Source organism: Zeus faber (genome assembly GCF_960531495.2).
Source record: "Zeus faber genome assembly, chromosome: 15".
Lineage (NCBI taxonomy): Eukaryota > Metazoa > Chordata > Actinopteri > Zeiformes > Zeidae > Zeus > Zeus faber.
In genome coordinates, this window is record NC_137194.1 from 13,419,551 (window position 1) to 13,446,850 (window position 27,300).

At 43.1% G+C, this 27,300-nt stretch overlaps 1 protein-coding gene across 1 annotated transcript; it reads right to left on the reverse strand.

Moving 5' to 3' along the window:
* Nucleotides 1–757: 757 nt before the first annotated feature.
* On the reverse strand, nt 758–25,712 carry pkp1a (plakophilin 1a). Its single transcript, XM_080015847.1, has 15 exons — nt 25,432–25,712; nt 20,355–20,470; nt 12,068–12,271; nt 11,785–11,984; nt 11,517–11,658; nt 8,912–9,119; nt 7,064–7,232; nt 5,679–5,796; nt 4,321–4,485; nt 4,040–4,216; nt 3,164–3,317; nt 2,854–3,040; nt 2,218–2,302; nt 1,293–1,393; nt 758–1,097 (listed from the first exon to the last, which is right to left on the reverse strand). Exons 1-14 carry the CDS (start codon nt 25,601–25,603, stop codon nt 1,319–1,321), a joined length of 2,172 nt encoding a protein of 723 aa, XP_079871973.1. The 5' UTR covers nt 25,604–25,712; the 3' UTR covers nt 758–1,097; nt 1,293–1,318.
* Nucleotides 25,713–27,300: the final 1,588 nt, after the last annotated feature.

Consider the following 27,300-nt stretch of genomic DNA (forward strand, 5'->3'; position numbering starts at 1 on the left):
GGCGGAACAGTTTGACAGCAAAGCAGAAAGTAAAGTTATACTCAAAGCTGTTTCGTTTGACCGGTTAAAAGAAACTGAAAAGCATTGAACACGTGATAAAACTGAATGCAAAAGGTAGCAAAAAAAGCATTTCTGGAACGTGGTTATGGTATGGTATGGTATGTATTGTTGCGGCCTAATGACCGTTGCGGTGCGGCCTGCCGACAGATAATGAAGAAGTTAAGATTGATTCAGAACAATGTATCATAAAAATATATTTAAATATAAAAATATAGTACACAGTTAAAATGAATCCTTAATTTTATGTGTTGTTTTTAATGATATAGGTCAAATAGTTTAATCAAATATTGAGCTTTTTTCACCATTTTGAGATACTTGTAACACCATTAGTTGTGTAGTGGCCATACACGGCTCTCAGCTTAAATCGGGTGCCCACCACAGGACATAGTACAATTCATTCAAAGTCCAAATCCACAAACCTTTATATAAAACGTTCCAAATCTGTTTATAACTCAGACTCAATGTAAAAGAGGATTTTTCTTCTCAGTTATCAGCTGGCAAATTTTGGCTTTGTACTGTTGCCCAACTCGGGCTTTACGACACCGCTAAACACCTTTCCTAAATGGTTGCAAACATCATTTTGCACTCACAGACACACACACCTCATCATGGCTGCAACACACGGACTATCTCTAATATTGTTAGTAGTGGATTGAACTGTGCACCATGTTGCGACAAATTCACTGCAGAAAACGTATTCCACTGGGTATTATGACCCTCAAATATTTTAACACTGACAAAACCACACTTGACATCATGTCTACATTAAATACATACAGTGGAAAACAAAAAAACTGTGGAAAACTGGCTGATTCTCCAAATCACAATCCCCGTTCTTTTCTCCACACCATTTTACAACATGTGATCGAGTCATAATCGATTGCCACTTTCAACAGGCTTGCTGTAAGTAGAGTTTGTAATACAAAGAATGTTTCAAAAAAATCCTCCTGGCGCAGGGCGTGGGGCCGTGGTGATGTCTAAACACGCAGTCTAATCTGCAAGCCTTGACACGGGGATGGGTGATGAGAAAAAGAGACCTAGAAGGAGACAGTCATGAATTAGGATTACAAGGAAACCAGGAGACACGCGTGAAGCCTGAAATGCCAAGAATAGAACCTACAGTCGTTTTGACATCTTAGAGGAATCAAAGCAACAAATTGCTTACGTGGCTTTGGACCAAAGGGTAAAATGACAAAATGTGGTGTAATATAAATGGGAAGGGAAGTTCCTACCCTGACACCCGCTGTTTTCCCAATTTTCATTCAATAACCTGCATGGACTTGTGCGCCGCCGTGGTGATATCATTGACGAATAGGGATTTGCCCAAACCCAGCTGCGGGAAATAAAAAGGTATTACAAAGATTTATCAAACATTCAACGATTTAAGTCTAAGGATCTCCAAGCATCACACGCACACTCACACGCACACGCTTTCTCCATCAATTTAAAACTCAATAAAAAAGACAAATTGGGAGGGAACCAAGGACAGAGCAATGTTTTTGGTGGGTCTACACCAAGAATTGACAAAGAAACTTTGTGCTATCAGATTCCTCACTGATTTGGAGCAAATTATTTTTCCACCTTCTGTAAACCTGAAAGTCCCTGTCTAGCTTTATGCGGTGTAGAATGCAAGATGTATCGTCTTGTAAAAATGTCATTATATTTTTTTGTTATTTTCTTTTAAATCCGCGGTGGCAAACCTAGCTGTCTCGGGTGTCTTCCTTCATAGCTCGTGCAATCAATAGGCAGGCTCTAAAAAAAGCGAGTCTTTCAGGATTCCAGTGTGATGGCCTGAAGCGAAAAGCCTTGATTGAAGCGGAGGAGAACGGGGAGAAGAGAAAGAGGGTGGAGAAGAAGAGGTGAAAGTGTGTGTCCATGACCCATGAAAGATTTACACAACCAGTAAATTCCAACGGCGAACCTCCCACGACAAAAAGAAAGAGGGAACGTGGCCCACATGCAGAGACACGCTCAAGCTAACTCTCATGCATCCTGTGTCAGCGAGAGCAAACCATAGCGGACACAGTGAATGCTTGTGTAAAATGCTTTTTGGTTTTTTTTCTGTTTTTAAATTTCTTGCCAGGCTGACTCTATTTATGGTGTTATCCAAATGTAGCGTTCAAATTGTCTAGTTGAGCAGAGTGGTTAGTCTGTTACCTTTTTGAGGGAGGTTTGGAGGCTCTTTTCGTTCCACAGGTTGTAGAGCAGCAGAGAGGCGGCTTTTCTGGCCTTGGGGAAAGAGCTACAGCAAGAGATCGAAGGTTAGACCGAGAGAAAAATATTGTTATATATATTAAAAAAAACAAAAAAAACACTTTTAACTTTATTGTAGGCTGAATTAATGAAAAAAGGTAGTTGCCTCCACAATGTACCACAAATCACAATGCAGGACACATGGAAAGAATTGTATGCGTCACATAGCTGGTCATTGATTGCCTGAAAACACCTAATACACCTAAACCTAAACACCTAAGCTTAGTAATTGAAAAAACACTTCGTAATTTATTAAATGAATAAGGAAGGCAGAACTCAAATGCATGTACAAGTTAAATAGGTAGTAACCATAGCCCATAGCACAAACAAAAACATATAATAACACCAACTTTAAAGCTATTTAGGGAGCTTTGAGCTTTAAAAAAGATTATAGACTTTAGAGTGACAGAGTGACGCCCACTCAGCCATTTGAGTGACGGCAGCAGGTCGTTGAGGGGTGTTGTCGGGGGGATGGAAGAGAGCGAGCATTTCAATCAACAATAATAATGCTATAAAATGACTTCAGGGCCCGAGTCTTACCTATCTTCGCTGAGGTCTGCTAGCGATGTCACCAACTCCTTGCTGATGATCTTCTTGCTGAGCTCATTATCAGCCGACAACAGGCCCCGTGTAGTGTTACACGCTGTTGCTATGGTGTCATCGCAGTTGCCCATCTCCCGGGTACCAGAGGAGAGGATGCTGGCTAGTTCAGGAAGCAGCTGTCTGGCTGGACAAGACACAAAGCAAACATTAATAGTACTTCATTTCTATGGTGATTAATAAATATATAGAGCAGCTATGCTACAGTTAAAGAAGCCAAACAGGTTTCTGTCTTTCATGTCCTCCTTACCCATGGAGGTCTGCTGGCCACTGGTGCGTGACAGGTTACCCGCCAGGCACATGGCGCTTTTCTGCAGGGTTTGATTTGAGGAACGTAACAGAGGGACGATGATTGGCAGAGCCCCCATCTTCTGGACCATGATCTGGCTCATTGCACTGGATGCCTAAAAAATTAAACAGCAGAGTGAAGTAAAATGACAACAAACTGTCCTTGATAGCATAAAGCGCAAGATTTAAGTACTATGTAATGGGAAACTGGCATTATAGTCCCAAAAGTCTTATTTTTTGATAATGTTGAGAATAACAGCAATATCATATTATTCAAAACTACTTTTTACAATTGCCGCAGTACATCCAGAGGTTAACGTTGGCTCCAGCAGGCTGCCAATAGGAAGCAATGAAACTTCCTGTTTCCAGTCCCTTAAATTAGTGAGGATTAAGCCAAAAGGATCAACAAAACAAAAAAAAAAAAGGTAAAATTAATAGCTTGCGACCATTTCCTCAGCCTGATATAAAGATCTCCCAATTTTCAAAAAGTAGGTAATATATAATGATTTTTTTTTTTTTTTAAAGGGTGAAAACTTTGCCCCATTGCACAGTGAGAAGCTGCAGCAGAGTGGTAAGTTTCTCAGTAGAAAAGCATTCAGTGAGGTTGTACTAAATTCTGTTCTAGCAGCTAGAACACTTAAAAAATGATTGGAACAAACATTTTAGGCCTAGGATGAAAAATGGCGAACCCGTCCTTTAACGTGTGTCATTAAGACCGTCACAATATTTGCAGAATTCCTCCCCATTTTGCAAATTGTCCTCTTTCACACACACACACACACACACACACACACACACACACACACACACACACACGCACACGCACACGCACACGCACCGGCCCCGTTTTGGTTGTGAGGTTCTGCAAGGCTCCGCAGCAGGCTTCAAGCGTGGCCTCTTTTTGGGAGGAGCTCAATAGAGACAGATAGAGCTGCATGGCCTTGGGATGACACAGCCACATCACTCCCGAGGGGACGCTTTCGTCCTGCATCCCTTTAGACACGTCAAATAACTTCTGAAGATAGGAGGACAGAGAGGAGGAACATCAACACTGCAAAAACATCAAAACTTGACAAAAGGTCATTCTGCATTTGTTCGACAGGAAACAAGAGAACTGACCTCTTTCTGTAACTTGTTGCTCTTTGGGCTGAAGCAGCCGACAGTGGAGCTCTTCTGACTACTCGGGGCCTCTGTTGGGGGGTTGAACCGGGCCAAGCATTCGGGAGCCTCCGTTTCCAGCTGGTAGGTCAGGTTGTGCAGGATACAAGCACAATTCTCCACAGACTGCAGAGAGGAGAAGAGAAGGAAAAATATGTTAAAGCCTTATCAAATTATGTACCTAAATGTGTGTAAACATTCTAACCAGCTAAGACTTCTGTGAAACGTGCATTATTTAGTGGAGGATATAACCTGAGACACATGAGGATGATGATTAGGCTGGTCAAGAATTACAGGAGAAAAAACAAAAAACCATCTCGGTGCAAACATTTCGGAAACAAAATAGGCATACATCATTTATTAAAAAATGTTTACCCAATTAAGCTAAGAAATATTAGCTATATTAACATGCCAATCTCAAAGATTTTCATTTAAATAAACGTCCGTCACTATCGCCGAATGAGGTAACACAAATGTGATTGAGTGGCCCACTGATGAAAGCCCTTGCATTTGCAGAGTATTAAGAACCGGGTGTCTGTGGCAACTTTTCCGGCATGCATTCAAATCACAAGTGGCACAGTTAGTGGCACGTTTTAAATCACCCAGCAGTGCTAACTACCAACTCACTGACATCACACAGGTGACACTGTTTGGATCTCTGGGAAGTGAGGTCCAAAAACACACCTGCAATTACTGGTTTTCGCTACATGTGCGGCCAAAAACAAGGAAATGGAAATCTTCAAGATTGGCGCTTTATTACACACACACACACACACACACACACACACACACACACACACACACACACACACACACACACACACACACACACGACAATGTGAGAATGCTATTTTTAAGAGGTTCATGGTGACACATATCTGTTAACAATATAATAAATTCTTCATATTCGCACCATGTCATTCATGATGTCTCAAAAATATGTGTAGATGGAAGAAATGTGGCAAACTCCCTGCAAATTCTGTTCATCTCTGCGTCATGGTATGACTCACAGCAATTAGATGGCCAGAATGTGTCACGGTGAATGAACCCAAGACCAACTGCACTAGCTAGTACTCAAATCCACACTGAATTCTTATCAGAGGGCAAGCGTGTGGTGAGATTCTGCAGGCCAGATCAGGGGGTTGACATGAGTATGCGGAAAATGCATCGCTGTTTACAGGGTTGTTGTACAGGCATGTCACACACACACACACACACACACACACACACACACACACACACACACACACACACACACACACACACACACACACACACACACACACACACACACACACACACACACACACACACACAACCTTGTCATCTGGCTTGTCCTCTGCCACACACGACTGGACGTAACTGATGAGGGAGTCGATGAAACCACGGCTGTCCCTCATGGTCTGCCTTTCCTTCTTCTGCACACAGCTCAGATTCCTATACGTGCACAACACAGAGATAAGCCTCGAGATATAGACAGAGATACTCTTTATTACTATTATAAACATAAGGACAAACACCACTATAAGCACAAAACGCAAATTAGATAGATAGAAACAAGAAATATCGAAACAAGGCAATACATCCAGGCAATAACACCAAAATTAAAAGTAATAAATTAATTTAGAAAATAAAAAAGAAATATGCAATAAACCTTAAAAAAAACAACAATAAGCCTCTGTATCAACAATTTATTCTGACAAAAGTGGGAAGGCTGCATTAAAAAAAGTACACAGAGAGAGAGAGAGAGAGAGAGAGAGAGAGAGACAGACACCCAGGTTTAAAAAATCTGAGTAAACCCGTTAACTTTGGTGTGAAAATGGTATATGTAACAGGGTGAGAAACAGAGATGTTATAAATACCATAGGTCAGATCAGTGTTTCTCAAATGGGGGTAGTGGTACTGCAGGGAGTACTCCAAAAAAATGTAAAAAATGATCATACATACATACAGTACATACAGTACAGAAATACATATATATATCCAGTGGTACTTTGACTTACGAGTTTAATTCGTTCCGTGACAGAGCTCGTAATTCGATCTGCTCGTATAGAAAATAAATTTTTAGCAGCCCCCCAAAAAACACCCCAATTTCTTATTATACAAAAACATAATATAAGAGAATGTCGAAGAGAATCGCTCATGTATTCTATGATTTCATGCTTTAATTCAATCGGCATCATCCGCTTCTTCTTCTCAGCACTTACTTTCTTAGGACCCATGGTTAGAAAAAAAAAATAATTGGCAAAATAAGTGCACAAAACGCGAGCACAAAACACAAAAGAGATGCTTCCACGGTCAGGTGACGACGTGACGTGAACTAGCGGCGGCGTACCTGAAGCTTGCTCCTCGTAACTCACATTTTTGCTCCAAAATCAATACAAAGAAAATCGAAGGAACGACCGCTCCTAACTCGGAAAACTCGTATGTTAGTGCACTCGTGAATCAAGGTACCACTGTGTGTGTGTGTTTTGTATATATATATATAAATAAAACACACAATGCACATTCTCTATGTTAATTTTCTTTTTTTTCTGCCAATGCCAGTTAAGGGTGTACTCAGCTAATAAAGATCTTAGAGGGGGTACACTACTAAAATAAAGATTGAGAGCCACTGGGTTGGATTACCGTTTACATTAAAGCAGTCTTGCGATAAAGGACGATTCAATACTGTGAATACTGGTCTTGTTTATGTGTTCTTTACCGTAAGCAGCCCGTGGCGCTGTAGAAGACATCTGGGTGGATGTTGTTGTTGGCGCTGCTGTCCGACCAGCAGGTGAACGGCACCACCACACTCTCGGTGAGGACGGGCAGCGCCGTGGCAATGAGTTCTCCCTTAAGCTCCTCAGATGAGGACAGGTTCCACAGCAGACCTAGTGACCCAGTGACAGAGACGCTGTGTGTGTGTGCATGTTGTTTTGTGCGTCTCTTCCCTCCGTTTAAGTCTAAATGTTGCTACTCACTAACACCAGCAGTTTCCTTGAATACTACACAGTGTGATGTTCCGCCCTGCTCCCTCATATCTTCACCTCCTGTTTTTGTGTGTTTCTCGTTTGTGTTATTATCTTCCCTGCCCTGATAAGTGTCACCCGTTTCTCGTTAACCTTCCCTCCCCAGTGTATTTAGTCTTTGTGTTCCCCTCTTTCTGTGCCGGTTCGTCTTTGAGCATGGAATCAGAACTACTTGGAGACTAGGAAAAACCGCTGGGACGCATTGGTACAGTTTCCTGGACCTCGCCTTTGCCTTCGCCCCTGAGAATTGTTTGCCCTGTCTACTGACCACCTGTGAACCGGACTGCCTCGCCTTGTCTGTTTCCTGTCAGATTGTTTGCTCCGCTGACTGTCTACCTGTGTACTGATCCTGTTCAGTAAAGGCTGGTTGCTTTGATCAAAGTTCCTGTCTCTGAGTCGTGCTATTGAGTAGTGGTGTAATGGAACGCAGTTGATCTGTACGGTTTGTCCCCGACGGTTCGGCACTCATGGATGAATTGCAAAATTTAACCATCATAGTGAAACACAGTTTTACTGCTGCTGTTACTTTTTAAGTAATAATTCCGTAATTCCCAATGCAGAATTGCAGTGAAAAGAAGATAGACAAGACAGATGCGTGCTGTGTTTGTACTCTGAACCACAATGATAGGTTTACGGTACATCGTGCTATGTTGCTGCTACTACCAGGAGGGAATCAAACCCCGGACCTTCTTGCTGTGAGGCAGCAGTGGACATCTTGAATGTTGCTTTAGTTTAAGACCATGGACAACAGTTCCTTGCTCAAAATGTTTTACAGAATAAATGGAAAGCAAAGTTGTTTGTCTCTCTCTTTTTTGATGATCCGATCCGTGACTGAAAATCACGATACGATCTGAACCATGGGTTTTGCGAACCGGTGCACCCCTATTATTGAGTCCTCTTGCCTGTCTTTCCACCAGTCATTATATACAGACAACAAAGATTTAATTTTTTTCCTCTCCACTGACTTTTATTGTTTTCCCAATAAATCATTCAAGTTTGAGGTCTGTTTCAAAATCCCATGTTTTATTATTTTAAACTCCAAGAACAAGAATATTTAGTTTGATTCAAAACTGCTGGTTTCAGTTCAACTACTTACCAGTCACAGTCAAAGAATGACTGTAATACAATGTAGGTTATCAATTTTAAAGATAAAGGGATTCTTTTTCACTTACTGTAATTCAACAACAAATTAGCTTTAATCTATCTTTCTGTTTACAGCATAGGAATTTTTGCAATTATATTCAGCAAATTTCTTGTAGATTTTTTCAAAACGACAAACGAGAAATAAAAGTAAGGTGATAAAAATGGCTACAAACTCATGTGTTAGAGCGACATTAAATTAATCCCAGCCACGTTAAAGCAAAATTGTGATTTTGCACTTGAAAGCCCATATATCCCAAGCATGAACCAAACAGTCTGACATACTAGGTCACAACGTGTTTTCACTCCAATGTCTGTAGCAAAGACATATTGGCCCTTAAAAAAAAGGGGCACATTCTCTGGAACATATGCGTCTACATCCTGTCTCTTTCCCATCCTACCTGTCAGCTGTCGCTGTGTCTCCGTGGAGTCTGTCTCCTTGAGGAGCTGCAGAGTGCTGGCGATCCCTCCGCACCGCTGCACCTCCTGCTTGTTGGGCTGGTCCCGAAAAACCAGGTTCCTCAGAGCGGCGGCCGCACTTTGGCTGACTGAGGCATTGGAGCTCTGCAGCAGCGCCACCAGAGGAGGAATGCCTCCCAGTGCCAGAACCTACGACATGGAGAGCAGGAAAGGGTGTATTTAGGAAAGCAGTTCGGGGATACAGAGTAGTGTTGCTATGTAGCGAGACAATACCCTACATGTGGCATTTGAGTGGGTAGTTACAATCGATGGCGCATTGGTGCACACCCAGACACCACACTTACTCACCTGTATTTTCACTGATGAGGGACGGAACATATAGAGTGAACCATGACACTCGTTCAGGGGAGGAAATCGCCCAGTTGCTGGTTCTTAAGGGCCACTGGGAAATGCTTTTCCAGGTAGCTCACCTTAACCCGATGGCCAGTCATCACATCACGGACATGTTTAAACACTTCAGCCCCGTTTTATTGGCCGGGCGTTTGGGCAAACATACGCAAGTGTCGCACTGTGTGTCCTGGGTGCCAGTTGGTCAATCCTCTGCCTACGCCTAGAGTGCCATTGAGGCCCCTTTCCCTAGTCAAGGCACAAATTCGAAAGACTCGAGATGGACCTAATCAGGCCATTACACCGCAGTGCTCGTGGATATTGTTTAGTGTTGGTTTGAGTAGACTTATGCAACCAACCGGGGGGAGGAGTCAAGAAAGAGAGATGGGAAGGCACGGAGCAGCATCCAGAAAAACAACATACTTATTTTACTTTCCTTCTTCAGGTTTTTAATATTTCTTGTTTAAATTCTGCTTTTATTCGGTTTTTTTTTTACAGTGATCAGGAACATAATAAAAAAAGAAAAAATCCTGTCGCACACATGTATTGCGTTATTTCCGGTGTCATTTCTCTGGTGTGTTTTCGTAACAAACGCAGTTTGGAAACCCAACAGACCAGTCAGGGATTCCTCTTGGTGAAAGATCTTGTAAAGTGTGACCACTGTCACTGAGCAGTCAAAAAATGTGCAAACCACAAGACTGCAAGATTCCCGATCACAAGACAGAAAGTTGTGAATTGTGAGAAGTACAGCGATCTGACGACTTTGAAAGTAGTGTAGTGTGCCCATGGCATTAGGTAAAGCTTGATTTTTCATAAAACTGGACCTAACAAACTGGAAAGGGTGTATATCCTATATCCGGTGCTCCAGATCCGGTCCAGTGGACCAAGGGGTGTCAACTGGTGTTTGTTGAAGGGCGTCGACTGTCGGCCGGACTTCTTCCCAGTCTAAGTCGGGCGGTCAGGCAATGTGGCAGATCGACGGCCGTTGTTAAGCCAGTCTAAAAATGCTGGCACGGGCTTCTCCTCATGTCGGCACGCCTGCTTTGAGTCAGGGAAATCAGTGCCCGAGCACCGCTGTAGTTGTGTTGGTATGAAGACAATGAAATGTTGCATGCTTTGCACGCTTGTTGCTCTGCTCACAGACGGAGACAATGCTGTGCATAAACAAGCCAAGGAGAAGAAATGCAATACTCTCAAGCAGAAATACTGTAGTACAAATAGGAGAGCTAATCCATCACTTCTAGTGTTAACGTTTCAAATAAGTAAGTAGCTAAGTAACATGTATTTATTTAGCCCTGTGGCAGACTGCGTGATTAGGGCATTGTTAAGCTGTGGTCTGCAAACGCCAGCCCATGCTTCTCCACGTGTTGGCACACCTGCGTCAAGTCTGGGAAATCAGCGCCTGAGTGGAAATGATTGGCTTGATTCGGGGCAGGAGGTTTTTTTTAATGTGTGTTTTGTGTTTCAGTGAGTTGGCGTGTGCGCAAAGCTGCGAGACGTGCAAGCTGGACCTCGGGCGAGCAAGAGAGAGACAAAGCGTCTGGCTGTTGATTTATGATTTCCTTTCATTCTTTGTTGTTGTATGCAAGTGAGCCTTTCATTTATAATAAAACACATGCTGACGGTCGCTGTTCACCCTGCTCCGTCTGTTGCCTCGTCCATTCCATACCTCTCCGTGGCCAACCCACCACAAGTCTCTAGATACATTTAATTTAACTATGCAGGAGTTAAACTATCCAAATACAACGTGAAAATGGTGTTATAGAGCAGTAATTCTTCACCTCTTTCCACTTCAAGGATCCTCAATTTGTACGCATGAGGACACAGACCCCATTGACCCCCATCGTTATTAGAAATTTAGATATGATTTAGTCTAAACTTCCACAACAGTCTGTAATATAGTTAGTGAGATAACAGTAGAACTATGACAAAAGAGTCATTATTGTACATTCTCTAACAGTATTTATGTCTTGCAAATAAAATAATGGGGAAACTTCACAATCAATCATTTTGTTGGGGACCGACTGGAACTACATGAAGGAACCCTGGGACCCCCCGGACCCCACTGTTATCGTATACAGAGTTTCCTCTTGCCTTAAGTACTGTTGACTGTGTTCGTACGAGTTACTGTATCTTAAAATTTGGAAGCGTATGAAAGAAAACAGCTGCGTGTGCATGCACTTCTGTCAGCGTGCGGACCTCCTGTTTCGGGTAATCCTCCTTGAAGGTGGCGTGCTGGATGAAGGTGGCGCCGCACTGCTGGAAGTTCTGCTCGGGGTGGGACAGGAACTCCACGGCCTCCTTCAGTGTCATGCCCGACATTGGCACCCCGCCATCCAGCCTAGAGGAATAAAGAGACAAATGTAAAGAAGATTATAAACAAAGATTTACCATAACTCAAGAAGATATTTCCCAAAACAAAGCTAGAAAGCTAGTTTTCTGAGATCCCAAACCCCCCTGGGCTCACGTAGACTGCTGCTGTTCCGTCTTGAATGTTTTAATTATGGAGTTGTTGTTCTCGAGCTGCGATTGGGCCGATGGAGGTCTGACCATGCGCGTCTGGCTGTTGATGCTTTGGACGTTGTTGGTCATGGAGTTCATGCTGTATTGACTGACTCGGGACTGCTGCACAGTCTTTTGGGCCTTGATGGTCTGACCTTGGGCTCTCTGAAGAGAGAATTACAGGACTCTTGAAGACTAATATGCAAGTTTATGAGTTTCATGAACGTTCGTAAAAAGTAAGGCATTACCATGACAGATGTTTGGCCAGTAACAGGGGGAGGCACATATGGAACAGCCAGTGTGGGGTCGCTGCGGCTCGGCTTCAACCCATTGCGGGTGGGCAGCTGAGGCCAGATGGACGTGTTGAAGCGCTGATCCCATTGGCTTGAAGAGCTGGCGTGTCTTCGCCCCATGGATTTAGTCGACAGGGAGCGGCTTTTTTGCATGTTGACCTGTACAGAGAGAGAAAGAAGTTATTTAAAATTCCACCCTAAAATGTTGTTTAATAGGATATACATGTACTGCTCTAGTGGTGAATAGCCACATGAAATTATTTAAAGCATGTCGGTGTATCGATCGAAGGGGTAGATAGTCAACTAGGGAGGTTCAAGCAGTCAGCACTTTGCCTGTGAGGACTATAACAGCATCACAGATCGTTTGTTCAAAGGACAAAAGGAAAGGAAGTGTGGAAAACAAACTAAGAGAAGTTGCGTCGGCACTTTATAGAAAAGTTAATATTTATCTATGTTTATAATTTAACTAAGAATAAATAGTGAGCCCTGTCACAGTGAGTCCATTTTACAGCTGCAATGCATTATGGAACATGGGGCTATTGTCACTGATAAAATCGGAACAACTGTGACTTTATGCTAGATTTCTCCATTCTTGATCGAGCTACAAAGAAAGGCTTTAAAGAAAATATTTCCATTGAGAGAAGAGCCTGTCGATTTAATCTTTCCAATCAAATTGCATTCTGGACATACCAGGATAAAATACAATTTCGACCTCAACCTTCACCCGCTACCGTTGCTACACACACTCATTTCTGAGTGTCTCTTGAGCAAATCCATTATTATCAGTGTCACAGAAACACTTCAGTGCGTTTCAAACTAGGGTTCAACCGATATCCGTTTGTAAGGGCCGATACCCATATTTATTTGACCAGGGCTATCGATACCGATATTTTTTGCCGATATTCAACATTGTTAAATTCAAAAACCTTTAGCCCAAAAAAACCCAAACAAAAAAAACCCCACTGTTTTCCAAAATTACATTTGCAAAACCAAAGTGCATGACAGCTGTGAAGGGAGAGAGAGGAGAGACGATGGTATGGCTTTATGGAAGAAATGGTTTATGTATTAACGCAGCAAACTATAACAATATAAACCGTATTGTCTCATCCTATCTCCTTTGAAAATATATCGGTATACCGTAAAAAGTATGTCTAAGTCTGTATACTGCCCAACACCAACGGGGGACTCTTTTTATTATTTTTCATATTGGAGGTTTATGACAATGATGTGCCGATGTCCGATATCTAATGAAACACCAATATCGGCCCGATATATCGGAAATCCGATATATCAGTCAAACCCTTCTTCAGACATGTTATTTCACTTAAAATGTTTTTGCGATGACAAATGATGATGATGATGGGCTCTAGCCAACTGATTTGAATGGATCATGAAACTGATTTTTACAGAGATACTCAATTCTCTTATCCTACTGCTAGTATTTTTAGGGAATGCTTCATGTGAAATGTTTTTATTTTATTTCTCCATGTTTGAAACATTTTGACAACTGCATTTTTTGACAACCTCAGAACAGGTAAGACCTGCCGTTTGGTGGGGCCTGATCCCCGGTTGGGAACCTCTTAGAGATTAGAGATTACTGATTGATTGTTGAAACCAAATGTGAAGACTATGACCTAAATACCTTCCGGAGACCTTGAGACAATAATCTAGGCCAGAGTGAAAGGAAATAGGTAACCCACTCTGCAGTTCCAGTTTCTCCCAGAAACTGTGGAACCCCACCCCCCCCCCCCCCCCCACCCCACCCCCCCCACCCCCCCTGTAAACCTAGACGGAGGAATCTGACTTCACACAAAGCCCCCTAACTAATCCCCTTCCACAATGTTGGTTATCCATGACAGAAACATCCGCCCCACCGTCAAACAGCAGTACAACTTGAGCAAAGTAAGAAGATATCCGCAATATTCTGCTCAGCTTAAACCGCCGTGAAGTGAAATCATTTTGAGGTGCAGGAGTTTCTCATAGGAGCTTTGTGTTTGTGTTTGGACAAGTCGGAGACAGCGCCTGTTCAACCAGTCTGCCGATAATGTAAATGTGTGCGTGTACATAGCGTTATCTCTCCAGGCTTTGTAGCATGGAAACCTAGTCTGGGTAAAAAAATATATAAATCGGGTAATGATGCTTCATTTTCACAACAAGCTCCTCTTCTCTAGTTGGTTTTGTGCACACAGGTCTATGTAACTGTGAACTATTCACAGATATCAATTTTCCTAGTCGGAAAAACCTTTGAAGGAACAGCCAAACTGACTACCATGCAGATTTGAACGCATCCAGGAACAATATATACACATAGACACACACTTGCACATCAATTCACTCAAGCAGACAAAAGCACCACAAAACAAAGGCAGAGCTTGTGCACAAACATTTGGGTCTCTGATGGACCTACTAACACACAAACTGTGAAATAAGACAACCCAGCCAGTTTACGAGGCCGGTCTGTGTCAAAAAAGCTGTAATTCAAGAAGCCATTCCAATTTTCCTCCTTCCTCCTATGTCAATTGGGTGCTCAATAGTAGGGGTGTCATGGTTCTCCGAATCCACGATTCGATTTAACTTTGGATTTTAAGGTCACGATTCGATTTGATTTAAACACAGTATCTGTTAAATAAATGGCACAACCTCCCCGGGCACTACTAGTGAGCTACACTAGCTACATTCAGGAAAATTTCCGTTTTGCACCTTTTCACACGTCATGATAATGCCGTAATAGATGGGGCAACGGACAGTCAAGCAGAAGTCACTTATGTGGACGTAGCACACAAATTAAAATAAATATGGCTATGAAATAAATCCTGAAATAAATAAACGAGGCAGTAAATATATAAATGTATCTATAAATATATAAATGAGTAAATACATGCCCGACCGACCGGGCGGAGGCGAGCCTGAAACCCCACATGCGCCGGCCGAGGTGGGATCTTTCATTCCAATCCCTGGGATCTTTCATCATTTTCATTGCACTGCAGGGTCTTGTGAGACTCTCTGAATCTTATGCGATGTTGCCATTTTTAAGAGCGCAAAGTCAGAAAGCGAAACTCCCGCAATGCACACCGTGGCCACAGGGCAGGTACGTAGCCAAAAAACAGTACCATTAGTTTATTTTCTTTTTAGAATGTTTTGAATAGGCTATTTTTCGAAAACAGTAAAGTTTTGAGAACGTTTTGAAAAGGCAAAAGGTTTTTGATTTTACTGCTGACGCAGAGAACACGGAGACAGTTGGTCGTTTAAGTCAGCATATTCCAACGTCCCTAGTTTGTACATGTGCTTAAATAGCACGGGGAGGATCGCAAACCTGCTTGTCATTTAGAAGTTAAAAATCAAATGCTCATTTCGATTGATTTTAGAAACGTGACACCCCTATTCATTAGAATAATATCCCCCCATCTGAATGTGTCTACCAAGAACTACCTTTGTGAAGGTGCGCCATTTTTTCCCCCGCAACCGCTGGACCCACTAGCATTGTGAAAAGCTACGGCAACGTCCCAACCCGTGTCAAAACTGCAGACAAGGGAAATGTAAATACAGTGGTACCTCGACTTACGACTGTAATTCGTTCTATAAGAACGGTTGTATGTTAAAACAGTCGTATGGCGAAGCAATTTTTCCCACATACACCACGCTCATATTTTTCTATGATTTCCTTTTTAGTTTCAATGGGAATCATTGCCCTTCCCCCCCCCCCCATCCTTCTTCTTAGGACTTATCATGAAATAAACAAAATACACAACACAAACACAGTAAATATGAAAAAAATATCGATAAGCCACAAACTACATGCACACACCATGTAGGTCGCCTGCTGACTGACTGCTGACTGACTGCTGACTGACTGCTGACTGGCCGCTGACGCGCCAACTGCAAATTTCCACGCTCGTATCTTGGAGCAGTCGGTCGCAAGTCGATACAAATTTTCGCGACTACCGCTACTCGTATCTTGGATTAGTCGTAAGTAGATGCAGTCGTAAATCGAGGTACCACTGTATTATATAAAAAAATGTGATGTGTAGCACTAGCTAACACTGATAGCTGAGGTAATACATTAGCTGTAATTTTCTAGACAGGTACTGCCCTTATTTGCTGCCGGATCCACAACATTTACTAGGGCTGCCCCCTGAAAGTCGATAAGTCGAATCATCGGTCGAAAACCGAGCAGTTGTTTTTTCCAGTCAGTGTGCATTACAGTTACAGGATAAAACATATAGAAGCTTACAAAATGCAGAGGGATAACATTTCAATGAGGAATTATAAATAAGGTGAATCATAAATATAGCTTTACATTTCTGAATCATTCGCATCCAGACACGAACACGGCTCTCCGTGGGTCCCGATGGTGAAGAGCAACATGGCGAGCTGAACGCCGTTCCTTCAAATAAAACTAAAAACGAAAAAAACTCAAAAACGTGTGGCATGGCACGGAGAACAGAACGGAGAGAGAAGAGAGGCACGGAGGAACGGGACACGACTCGTAAAGATTATTTTCTGCGCATGACGCATGGAGAGAGGGTGATCCAGGAGATAGTCATAGAGAAAGTGTCCCCATTAACCACGGTTTTGTTCCAATTGTTTCATACGGACTTGCTTCATTCCAAAAGGAGAAGTTAAATAGAATAACCCACATCTAAAATAAAACACGTTACCCCGATTGCTCCCCTGTCGGTTTCTAACCATTTTTGTTCTCGGGTTTTTTTTCCGGCCGGGTTCAATCATAACTCGATGATGTGGAGCGGCATGGCCCCTCCCCTAAAACTATATAAAAACAAGCCCGGCCACCCCCACCCCCCCCCCCCCCCCCACCAATAATATATATAAAATATAAAATATAATTCTCTCTCTCTCTAACTATTTCACAAGTAATCGAAATCAATATCATTACAGAAATATTAACACCAACCGCACATAGCTGTCGGATAACATTTTTGGTTCATGCCAAAAGCGCAGCGGTGTGGCACATATGCATGAGGTCCTGGGATAATAAACTGTGAGGATGAAGCTTCTTCAGCAAACACTCATCATCATTACACTCCCGAGACATGCCTTTAGTGACTGTCAGAGGGTCACTTCAGCCAGCCCAACCCTGCATATCTCACACCCACCGACACACACCGAGACACACACCGAGACACACACCGAGACACACCCCGAGACACACACACACACACACACACACACACACACACACACACACACACACACACACACACACACACACACACACACACACACGATGAAGTCAGTTGAAAGTCATCTGTGATATTTGTATAATCGTATTGGATCCAGTAATGTACCTCACTTGACCTCACCCTGTCTTGATGAAGACACAGTCCACAAAACAAAGTTTGAAAAAAACAGAGAAATAATAACAATAATAATAATAATAATAATAATAATTATAATAATAATAATAACAACAATGACAAAAACAAATAATAATAATAATAATAATAATAATAATAATGATGAAAATAACGACAATAAAAATTAAAATAATAAATATAGCTGCAGGCAGCATCGACGGGTCATGTTAGGTACATATTACAGGTTTCAGAGGTTGCGAGGTTCCCGAATCTGCACTCTGTGATTAAATGCGGGGACATCTAGAGCGGACCAAGAGACTCTCTCCAACCGTGGATTCTTTCTTTAATCGCTCTCGTTTGCTAGGATGGGGGCCACGCCAGGCAGGGGCTGGAAGGAGTGCGAGTTCAAGTTCAATTTGGCATTTAAGGAAGACCCGCCATGTCAGCTCTGGGGGGCCTCATCCTTGTAGTGTGCTGCCGAGCGGAGGAAGCACCGGCACTCCTGCTGTACGGTTGGCTGTTCATGTCACATGGTTGAAGTGAGGTATTTACGGAGGTTTAGGAGGGTAGTCAAACTCATGTAACTTTAGTGGTGACTTTTTTAATTGGACCACATTTTCAATAAGTTACGTTTCCATGAAATACGAAAAAACGTTGTATTTCTATGAGTAATTACCATCTCACGGCTTCTATTTTTCCGACGCCCCGCTCGATCTTGAACGCATCACTCAGTTGCACATTCAAGTAGGTCAGAAAGTAAATAAATATACACGTAAACGCATAGTTTGTAATGTCGAACCACAACAGTGACGGAGTCTACACCATACACTGGCCACGGTTTCAATGGACATTCTGAATAGGAACCTGCACTTGTGTTGTTAATATTATGATGTCCTCATAAAGCGTCTTAACGTAAATCTGATCGTGTTTATTTTGTTTACGAATAGCGACGTGCCACTCATGCAGGACCAGCTGAATACTTGGGGTCAAAGCTGTTCGGTTTTTCATTTTGACAGTATTTTTATTGTTCATTATTCACTGTGGAACAATAATAGAACATGAAACTGTCACTGAGTTCCACTAAAATTGAATATGGGACTGTCACCAAGTTTCAGTATAATCAACCTGTAACTATCACTGAGTTAACAAACTAACATGGAAATGTCCAGTTCAAACTTCAAATAAAAGTATTTTTGTCTTTAAGTGCAAATATACATTTATACTATATTTATATGGTACTTTGCAAATAAATTGCAATCATTACAAAAAAATAATCAAAAAAAGAAAATGGCCAACTCTTCTGACTTTCGTTCACTGGAAGTCCTCTTTCGCTCACCGTGCATTAAACCAAGTGAATCAAATCGAACGACTTGTTTTACTGAGAGACCCGTCAGGAACTGAGTCTCAAAAGAGTCAAACTTTTGATGATGAGCGAAGCTTCGCTGTTATGACAGTGATAGATACAGTCTGCACAATTATGGAATATTGTCAGGCGATAAATAATATATTTATCTAATCTTCTTTGTTTACCTTTATGTACCCCCAAACAGCTGACATTTTCTTTCTTTTGCTCTCTTTTTTGAGCTTCACATACCCAACTACCTTACGTTACGTTGGTATCGAGGAATTTTTATGAGTGCAGGACATGAGCACTCTATCTGTGTGCAAATTTGACCGGCACAGAATCATATATACCTGACACTGATTGGCCGGCAATTCCGGTCACCGGCCGATCGATCGGTGCATATCACGTTTTATATATTAACATTACAGACACATTTTTGTGCTGCATTCTAACTCTCCTTTTTCCCATTTTACTCACAATGCAGCGTTACACCACGGTGGATAATAAAGTATGTTCAGTGCACTGCCTATCAGTGGATGTTGAGTGAGAGGAGAGGGAGGGCTTACAGAACCACAGGTCGTAACATCTGGTCCAATCTGAGGGATGTTATTTAAATACCCAATAAATGTACGGTATTGTTTTGTATTGAATGATTTCCGTCATTAAATTACAAAAATATATATTAAAAATTGCGTCGTTTCAGCTGGCATTTCGTACCTGCGTATTTTGACAAAGAATTACGTAGTTGGTACACAAAATGCATTCAGGTTGGCATGTCTGCCGTCATTATTATGTTCCAGATAGTTTTCTCCAGGTCGGACATATTTTGGTGTGAAATGCATCTGAAATATCAATAAAATTTGGTCTGTTTTTCACAAATTTTGGCTCCCTATGTAAATCGATTTGAATGAAACTTCCACCACGAGGTGTGCGACATACTGGTTCAAACGAGACCCAACTGTGTTCGTAGCTTCTGCCGTCTTCAGTCTCAAATAGTTTTTTCGATTTCAAAATTCATAACAACATTTCAAAACAATAATAATAATAATAATAATTTATTATTTCAAATCGACTTTTGTTCAGAACCAAAACAAGAATAAAAGCAGACTATTTAACAACTGAAACCAGCCACAGTTTCCCCCTCATTGGAAAGTTGTTGTTCTTCCACACAATAAACTCCTGTTCACCTTTGGTAACCTTATACATTTCACAGGGCTGTGGGTGGGGAAGCAGTTTTAACTTGCTGCTGTGATAGAACCTGCAATGGCCAAGGGTCTATCTAGGTATCCATCTATCCATCTATCCATCCATCCATCCATCTCACACAAACACCTTTAAGCATACACTTACTGTACATATCAATATATCAAATATAACTAGTGGGCACAAATAAAAAGGGAAAGAATTCATGACATCCTGCTGTTGCTGCTTTACAAGAGCTCACAGCCATGTTTTAATGGCTGTGAAAATAAGGGAAATATGTCTCAAGGCATGTGAAAGGAGAATGGATGTTTGTTGTTTGTGTTAGTGGTTTCTGAGTGACATAGGACGTTATTTTCGACCTGGTGAGAGTGATGCTCACCGCATTGTTTACTCCCGTTGCTGTGCTGGAGCTGCTGCGAAAGAAGGTTCCTTTTGCGGTCGTTGGAGAAAACTTGAAGGATCCAAATTCTGAAAACACCGCTGAGGGCTGTGGACCTGAGCCGGAGGGGGAAAAGAAAATATGAGACATGAATGACAGGAGACACAGAGAATGAGATGAAGACACATGTCGGGCAGAATGATCGCAGCAGGCAGCCTTCAAATGTCTAAGAACAGTGTTTCTGTCAACATTTGAAGTGGAGCGAGTTATTATGTAAGGATAATTAGCCAATGGCCAAAGTTTTAGACTCACATACTACTGTAGTCATGGGTTACTTATAACTTTATTAGTCCTTGAATACATACATACATTTTTTAGTCCTTGAGTACACCTGCATGATCAAAGTTTCACAGTGTGAACTCTCTTAATTTGAAGTCGGATAATTGGGCCAAAATGTGTCCATTCTGAGATTATCGGCATCGGCCTGATGCCTTCGCTCAGGAGGCATAAACAAAAACTGTGTGCTTTTCTGCACTATTGATGAACCGATAGCAGCTGCTTCCTTGCTCTCTCTTCTCTCCCACAGCGAGCTGACACACACACCGCTGTGGGGCCCACATCGCCCCACCTCCTCTCTCGCACTCGCTGTCTTCACTGTCTTATTCGCTTCGGTTTGTTATGGTGTCATCTCATAGAGAATGGAAGGTGCAGAGCTTTTGAAAATAAAACAGCAAGAGTGCTGTTTGGAAATACTTTGCATTAGTGGAAAAACGTAAACCTAACTCGGAGAATTGGAGTGGAGTTTTGTTTTTTTTCCCCCTCCAGAAAGCGCTGCGCAGTGCGTACGTTCCGATTTTACTGTGTTTTTATATTCGTTCAATTATGTTTGTGTGTTTCCAAACTTGTAAAACAACATTTTTAACTCAACGCGGTTATTTTTAGTTTCGCTCCAATGAGCGGACGGAATGCACAGTGGAGGGCAGCTCACAGGCGCCCCAAATGCGCACTATCGCGGGCGTCCCGAACGCAGAATCCATGCCCATTCATACTTAAATAAAAAAAAAGAAAAATAAAAAAAACCCAGGCACAATAAAAAGGGCAACATAGACATCAAGTGTGTCCCCACTGTCCCGTGCCATGTGACACCATCTCCTCGTTGCTTTCCATTGCGATGGTACACTAATTATTATACATTATTTAAAAGAATTGCACTGCAGAGACAATTCAGACAATGACATTAGTGTTAAATGAATGTTCATTTAAGTTCAGCAATTTTGTGTCTCATTTGTTATCATTATTAAATTGTTGAATTTTATCGCATACCAAAAAAATAAAACAACAGCGACATTATATAATATATCGGCCATCAGCCACTCTGCTCTCTAAATATCGGCATCGGCAACTGAAAAACCTGTATCAGTCCACCACCATTCATTGAAACGGGCAACACAATGTCTGATTTAGGGCTGGGCGATATATCGTTCTAAGGTCGATATTGTGATATGAGACGAGATATTGTCTGCTCAATGTCAAATAGTGCAGAGATGTCTTTAAGGCTGCATTAAAGAAGATAATGACATGTTTGGATCTAGCTATTCTAATCAACAGCTCTATCTCTGGTAATAACATCCACATTACTACTGGTCGTGTCTCAAATGTTGAAAGCACCAATAGTCACCCCCAAAAATATAGTGAAATTGTTGATATGAAGGTATTTGCCGAAAAATAATGTGACGTTTGTGTCTGTCAATATCGCCCAGTCCTTATTAGTGTGCCAGCCGCTCGCTCAGCCAGCCAGGTGGACATGACGTAGTTTTACAATGATGGTTACTGTGTGTGTGTGTGTGTCTGTGTGTGTGTGTGTGTGTGTGTGTGTGTGTGTGTGTGTGTGTGTGTGCGTGCGTGCGTGCGTGCGTGCGTGTGTGTGTGTGTGTGTGTGTGTGTGCGCGCGTGCTGGAGGAAAGCCAATCAGCCATTCTCACTATCAGTTGAGGACCAACAGCAACATCATGCAGAGTCAAGTTTTGCCATGGCAAACATCAAATGACGTCAACAAAATAGAAGGGATTAAAGCTGAAGGCTGCATTTAGTGAGTGAGGGAAACGACTAAATTAATAAATAACACAATATTCAACATCCTATTGATTAGTTATTTTGCTGTTGTTTTTTCTAGTACATGTATTATGTAACTTTGTCATGGAGCGTGCAGTAATTTTCTGTTAAACATTTAATAACACCCTCCCACACACTGTTTACTATCCTGGGGATTTCTTTGCGGGTTCTCTTCCGTTTTGTTGGTTCTATTCCATTCTCGGTCACAGACGCTTTCTTTGGCAGAGTTGGTGTACGCTGCCTTTGAGGCTATAACTCTTTCCCTGTATTTCTCTCCGCCGGCTGTTTCCTCGACCTGTCGAGGTTGGGTTATCTGTGGTTTCGCAACGCTATTGAGAAAGTCTCAACCTACGAGCCAGTCAAAACTTTTCAGCTGTCTAAGCAAGTGGAGAGCGATGCAGCGATGGAGAACAGATCATCGTACAGATATATCCCACTAATAATAATAATGACAGTATCAATCCCGACTGCCATACTACACTGTCACTGTTTTGTTTTTTTTAGGTTATCTTAACCTATTTACATTGATATTAACTGCGATGTTTACATATACTTTTAGGTGCTGTACACGTTTGGCAATGCAACGGTTGTAAACACAGTGTGGAATGTTTTCGACGCCCCAAAACAAAAAGGAAAAACTGTCTGGATGGGATTGAAGTGCAGAGAGGGAGATGCTCGACATATCGACGCACAAAATATATGAATGTGTCGACAGATATTGTACGTTCCGCCGTTCAAAGAAGCGGACCCCACCCGGGGAGACGTCTCCGCTCCTCGCCTTCCTGGACCTGAGTGAGTTACCTGAACGGAACTAACTGTAATTACACACATAGGAGAGCGTTGAACCATATCCAAATCCAACGGAGGACAAGTTCTCAGTGGACACCTTATAGCTCATTTACCAATAGATATAACTGTTACATTTAAGTTTGACAATGGTAAAATGCTGTGTCCATCGTCACTTCTACCCCCGACTCCGAATTTTTTTGAAATAAGTCAAAGTAAAAAGCACGTCCTTCATACATCGCTGCACTACAGCTACGACGTAGTAAGTCCGTGCGGTTGTTGCATATTGGGAAAAACTGAAAAAAAAAACCCAAACAAAACAAAAACAACAACAACAACAAAAAAGCCTTGTGAAACATTAATGCGTGAATTTACCCCCTTATAGTGTTTCCATTATAATATTTAAGCACCAAAGAGAAAAAAAAAAACTGTCCGGGTGGGATTGAGGTGCGGAGAGTGGGGACGTTCGATAAATCGACAACACAAAATCGACGACCGCGCTGACAGACGTTGCGCGCTCTCAGTGGACACCTTATAGCTCCTTTACCAACAGAAATAACACTTACATTTAAGTTTGACAGCGGTAAAATGCTGTGTCCATCGTCACTTATACCCCCGACTCCGAATTTTTTTTTGAAATAAGTCAAAGTAAAAAGAACGTCCTTCATACATCCCTGCACTACAGCTACGACGTAGTAAGTCCGTGCGGTTGTTGCATATTGGGAAAAACTGGGAAAAAAAACCCCAAACAAAACAAAAACAACAACAACAACAAAAAAGCCTTGTGAAACATTAATGCGTGAATTTACCCCCTTATAGTGTTTCCATTATAATATTTAAGCACCAAAGAGAAAAAAAAATAACTGTCCGGGTGGGATTGAGGTGCGGAGAGTGGGGACGTTCGATAAATCGACAACACAAAATCGACGACCGCGCTGACGGACGTTGCGCGCTCTCAGCGGACACCTTATAGCTCCTTTACCAACAGAAATAACACTTACATTTAAGTTTGACAGCGGTAAAATGCTGTGTCCATCGTCACTTATACCCCCGACTCCGAATTTTTTTTTGAAATAAGTCAAAGTAAAAAGAACGTCCTTCATACATCCCTGCACTACAGCTACGACGTAGTAAGTCCGTGCGGTTGTTGCATATTGGGAAAAACTGAAAAAAAAAACCCAAACAAAACAAAAACAACAACAACAACAAAAAAGCCTTGTGAAACATTAATGCGTGAATTTACCCCCTTATAGTGTTTCCATTATAATATTTAAGCACCAAAGAGAAAAAAAAAAACTGTCCGGGTGGGATTGAGGTGCGGAGAGTGGGGACGTTCGATAAATCGACAACACAAAATCGACGACCGCGCTGACAGACGTTGCGCGCTCTCAGCGGACACCTTATAGCTCCTTTACCAACAGAAATAACACTTACATTTAAGTTTGACAACGGTAAAATGCTGTGTCCATCGTCACTTATACCCCCGACTCCGAATTTTTTTTTGAAATAAGTCAAAGTAAAAAGAACGTCCTTCATACATCCCTGCACTACAGCTACGACGTAGTAAGTCCGTGCGGTTGTTGCATATTGGGAAAAACTGGGAAAAAAACCCCCAAACAAAACAAAAACAACAACAACCAAAAAGCCTTGTGAAACATTAATGCGTGAATTTACCCCCTTATAGTGTTTCCATTATAATATTTAAGCACCAAAGAGAAAAAAAAAAAAACTGTCCGGGTGGGATTGAGGTGCGGAGAGTGGGGACGTTCGATAAATCGACAACACAAAATCGACGACCGCGCTGACAGACGTTGCGCGCTCTCAGTGGACACCTTATAGCTCCTTTACCAACAGAAATAACACTTACATTTAAGTTTGACAGCGGTAAAATGCTGTGTCCATCGTCACTTATACCCCCGACTCCGAATTTTTTTTTGAAATAAGTCAAAGTAAAAAGAACGTCCTTCATACATCCCTGCACTACAGCTACGACGTAGTAAGTCCGTGCGGTTGTTGCATATTGGGAAAAACTGGGGGGGGGGGGAACCCCAAAACAAAACAAAAAGCCTCGGAGGGGAGGGGGGGGGGGGGGAGACGTTCGACAAACCGACAACACAAAATCGACGACCGCGCTGGCAGACGTCGCGCGTTCCGCCGTCCCGGGGAAGCGGGACCTCACCGGGGGAGACGTCTCCGCTCCTCGCCTTCCGGGACCGGCCCCTCTTGACGGTGTGCACCTGCTCCAGCACGCGCTGCTGGCCCGTGCGCAGCTTGCTGTCCGAGGGCAGCGCGAGCGACGTGTCCTCGGCGCTCGCGCCCTGCATCGCCGAGCGCAGAGGCTCCGCCGCCATGTTCCCTCCGGCCGTCGTCCTGGGGGAGTCCGAGCCCCCGACCGACCCACCCACCCACCCCCCAAAAAAAAGAAGCGGCGTCCGGGCAGGCTCTGCTGAGGCGGGAGCTCCGGAGGGCGGGGGGGGGGGAGACAACGCGACTGGAGTCGACAGTAGTGAGGACTTTTTGTTTTCTTGTGTGTGTGTGTGTGTGTGTTTGTTTTTACTTTCCGCCCCCACCCCACAGCTGCGGGAAGGAACTCCACCCTTATAACCGCACCCTGCTGGGGCGGAGGTGTTGAGTTCACATGCGGGTGCGGGGCCCCGCCCGCGAATACTACTAAAAAAAAAACCGCGGTATTTGGAGAGGAGCTAATAGTCTATATAACCAGGCAGGACAAATGTCTGGGCCGCCTCCCAACAAACCGGTTCTCCTGCTGTGCTGTTACCCGCAGCCGGGGCAATGTTACTCCTCACGAACACGATGACGCGTAATGATCACCCATAATGAATTATCAACGTTCTGCCGCGTTGTGGCTCCGAGGGAGCCCGCGGCGAGCGAGTGAGTGCGGACCGGGACGAGGCGGGACGCGAGTGGGGTTCGCCAGCGGAGAACGAATAATTCTGATGACACCGGTAGACGAAGAAAAAAAAAAAGAAAAAAAAAGAAAAGGAAGGTGGAGGGAGAGAGAGGGATGAGTTATTCTATCTCATGTTGTTGTTGTTGTTGTTGTTGTTGTTGTTGAGTGCTACCTGCCTTCCAGCTTTGGCAATACCGTTGTAATAACTGTCCTGCCAATCAAGCTGAATTAGAGAAAGAGAAAGAGAGAGAGAGAGAGAGAGGGGAAGAAGGGATTATGGCGGGGCAGCCTTTCTGTTTAACCGGACAGGTTCTTTCAGGTTTCTGCACTGAACATTTTCCCACCACACCCTTGACGACGGCATTGCCAAGAAGAACAATTGGTGCACGGCGCAGAGTGATGCCTTCGTTTGCTATAGGCAGCGACAGTGTGTGTGACTGTGTGTGTGTGTGTGTGTGTGTGTGTGTGTGTGTGTGTGTGTGTGTGTGTGTGTGTGTGTGTGTGTGTGTGTGTGTGTGTTGTAGATGAACGTCGTCAACTGCGGGGACATTATCGCCATCCCGGGCCCCTTATCTGAGACCGCGCCGTCCAACATTCGCTCCGCTCCGCCGACCGTGGACCATCCACCTGAGCCGTGACGCCGCAGCTCGGCCCGCCGAGCGCCGCGACAGGGACGAGCCACGGAAAACGCATTTAGAGCAAACGCTGAACAGACATTTTGGCTTAGTCCGAGTTTCTTTGGCCGAATTCAGGGATGACTTCGGCGAGAAGGTGAGAACAGTGAATCACCGGAGTGATTCACTGTTTTGGACTGACACACATCCCTAAGGCAGCTGATGGCTGTGACCTCCTGGTTCCCTTTCCTTGTTTACGGTTACGATGTTGGTGGACGTCCAGCTGCCGCTTGCACCACGCCCTTCGTGTGTGCGTGGGTGGGGGTGGGTGTGAGCACTTTACGCACGTTGGGGTTTTTTGGGTTGTTTTTTTTTCGCAATGTGCAGCTTTGGGAGAATGTTATTTCGAGCTCTGATTTAGTGTAATCGAGTCCCGGCGGACACGATCCTCTATTAGTTCTTGGACGGGTTTTGCTCTCGCTGCCTTTAGTTAAGCCCTGGGTCCAGGTGACTTCCACACGCT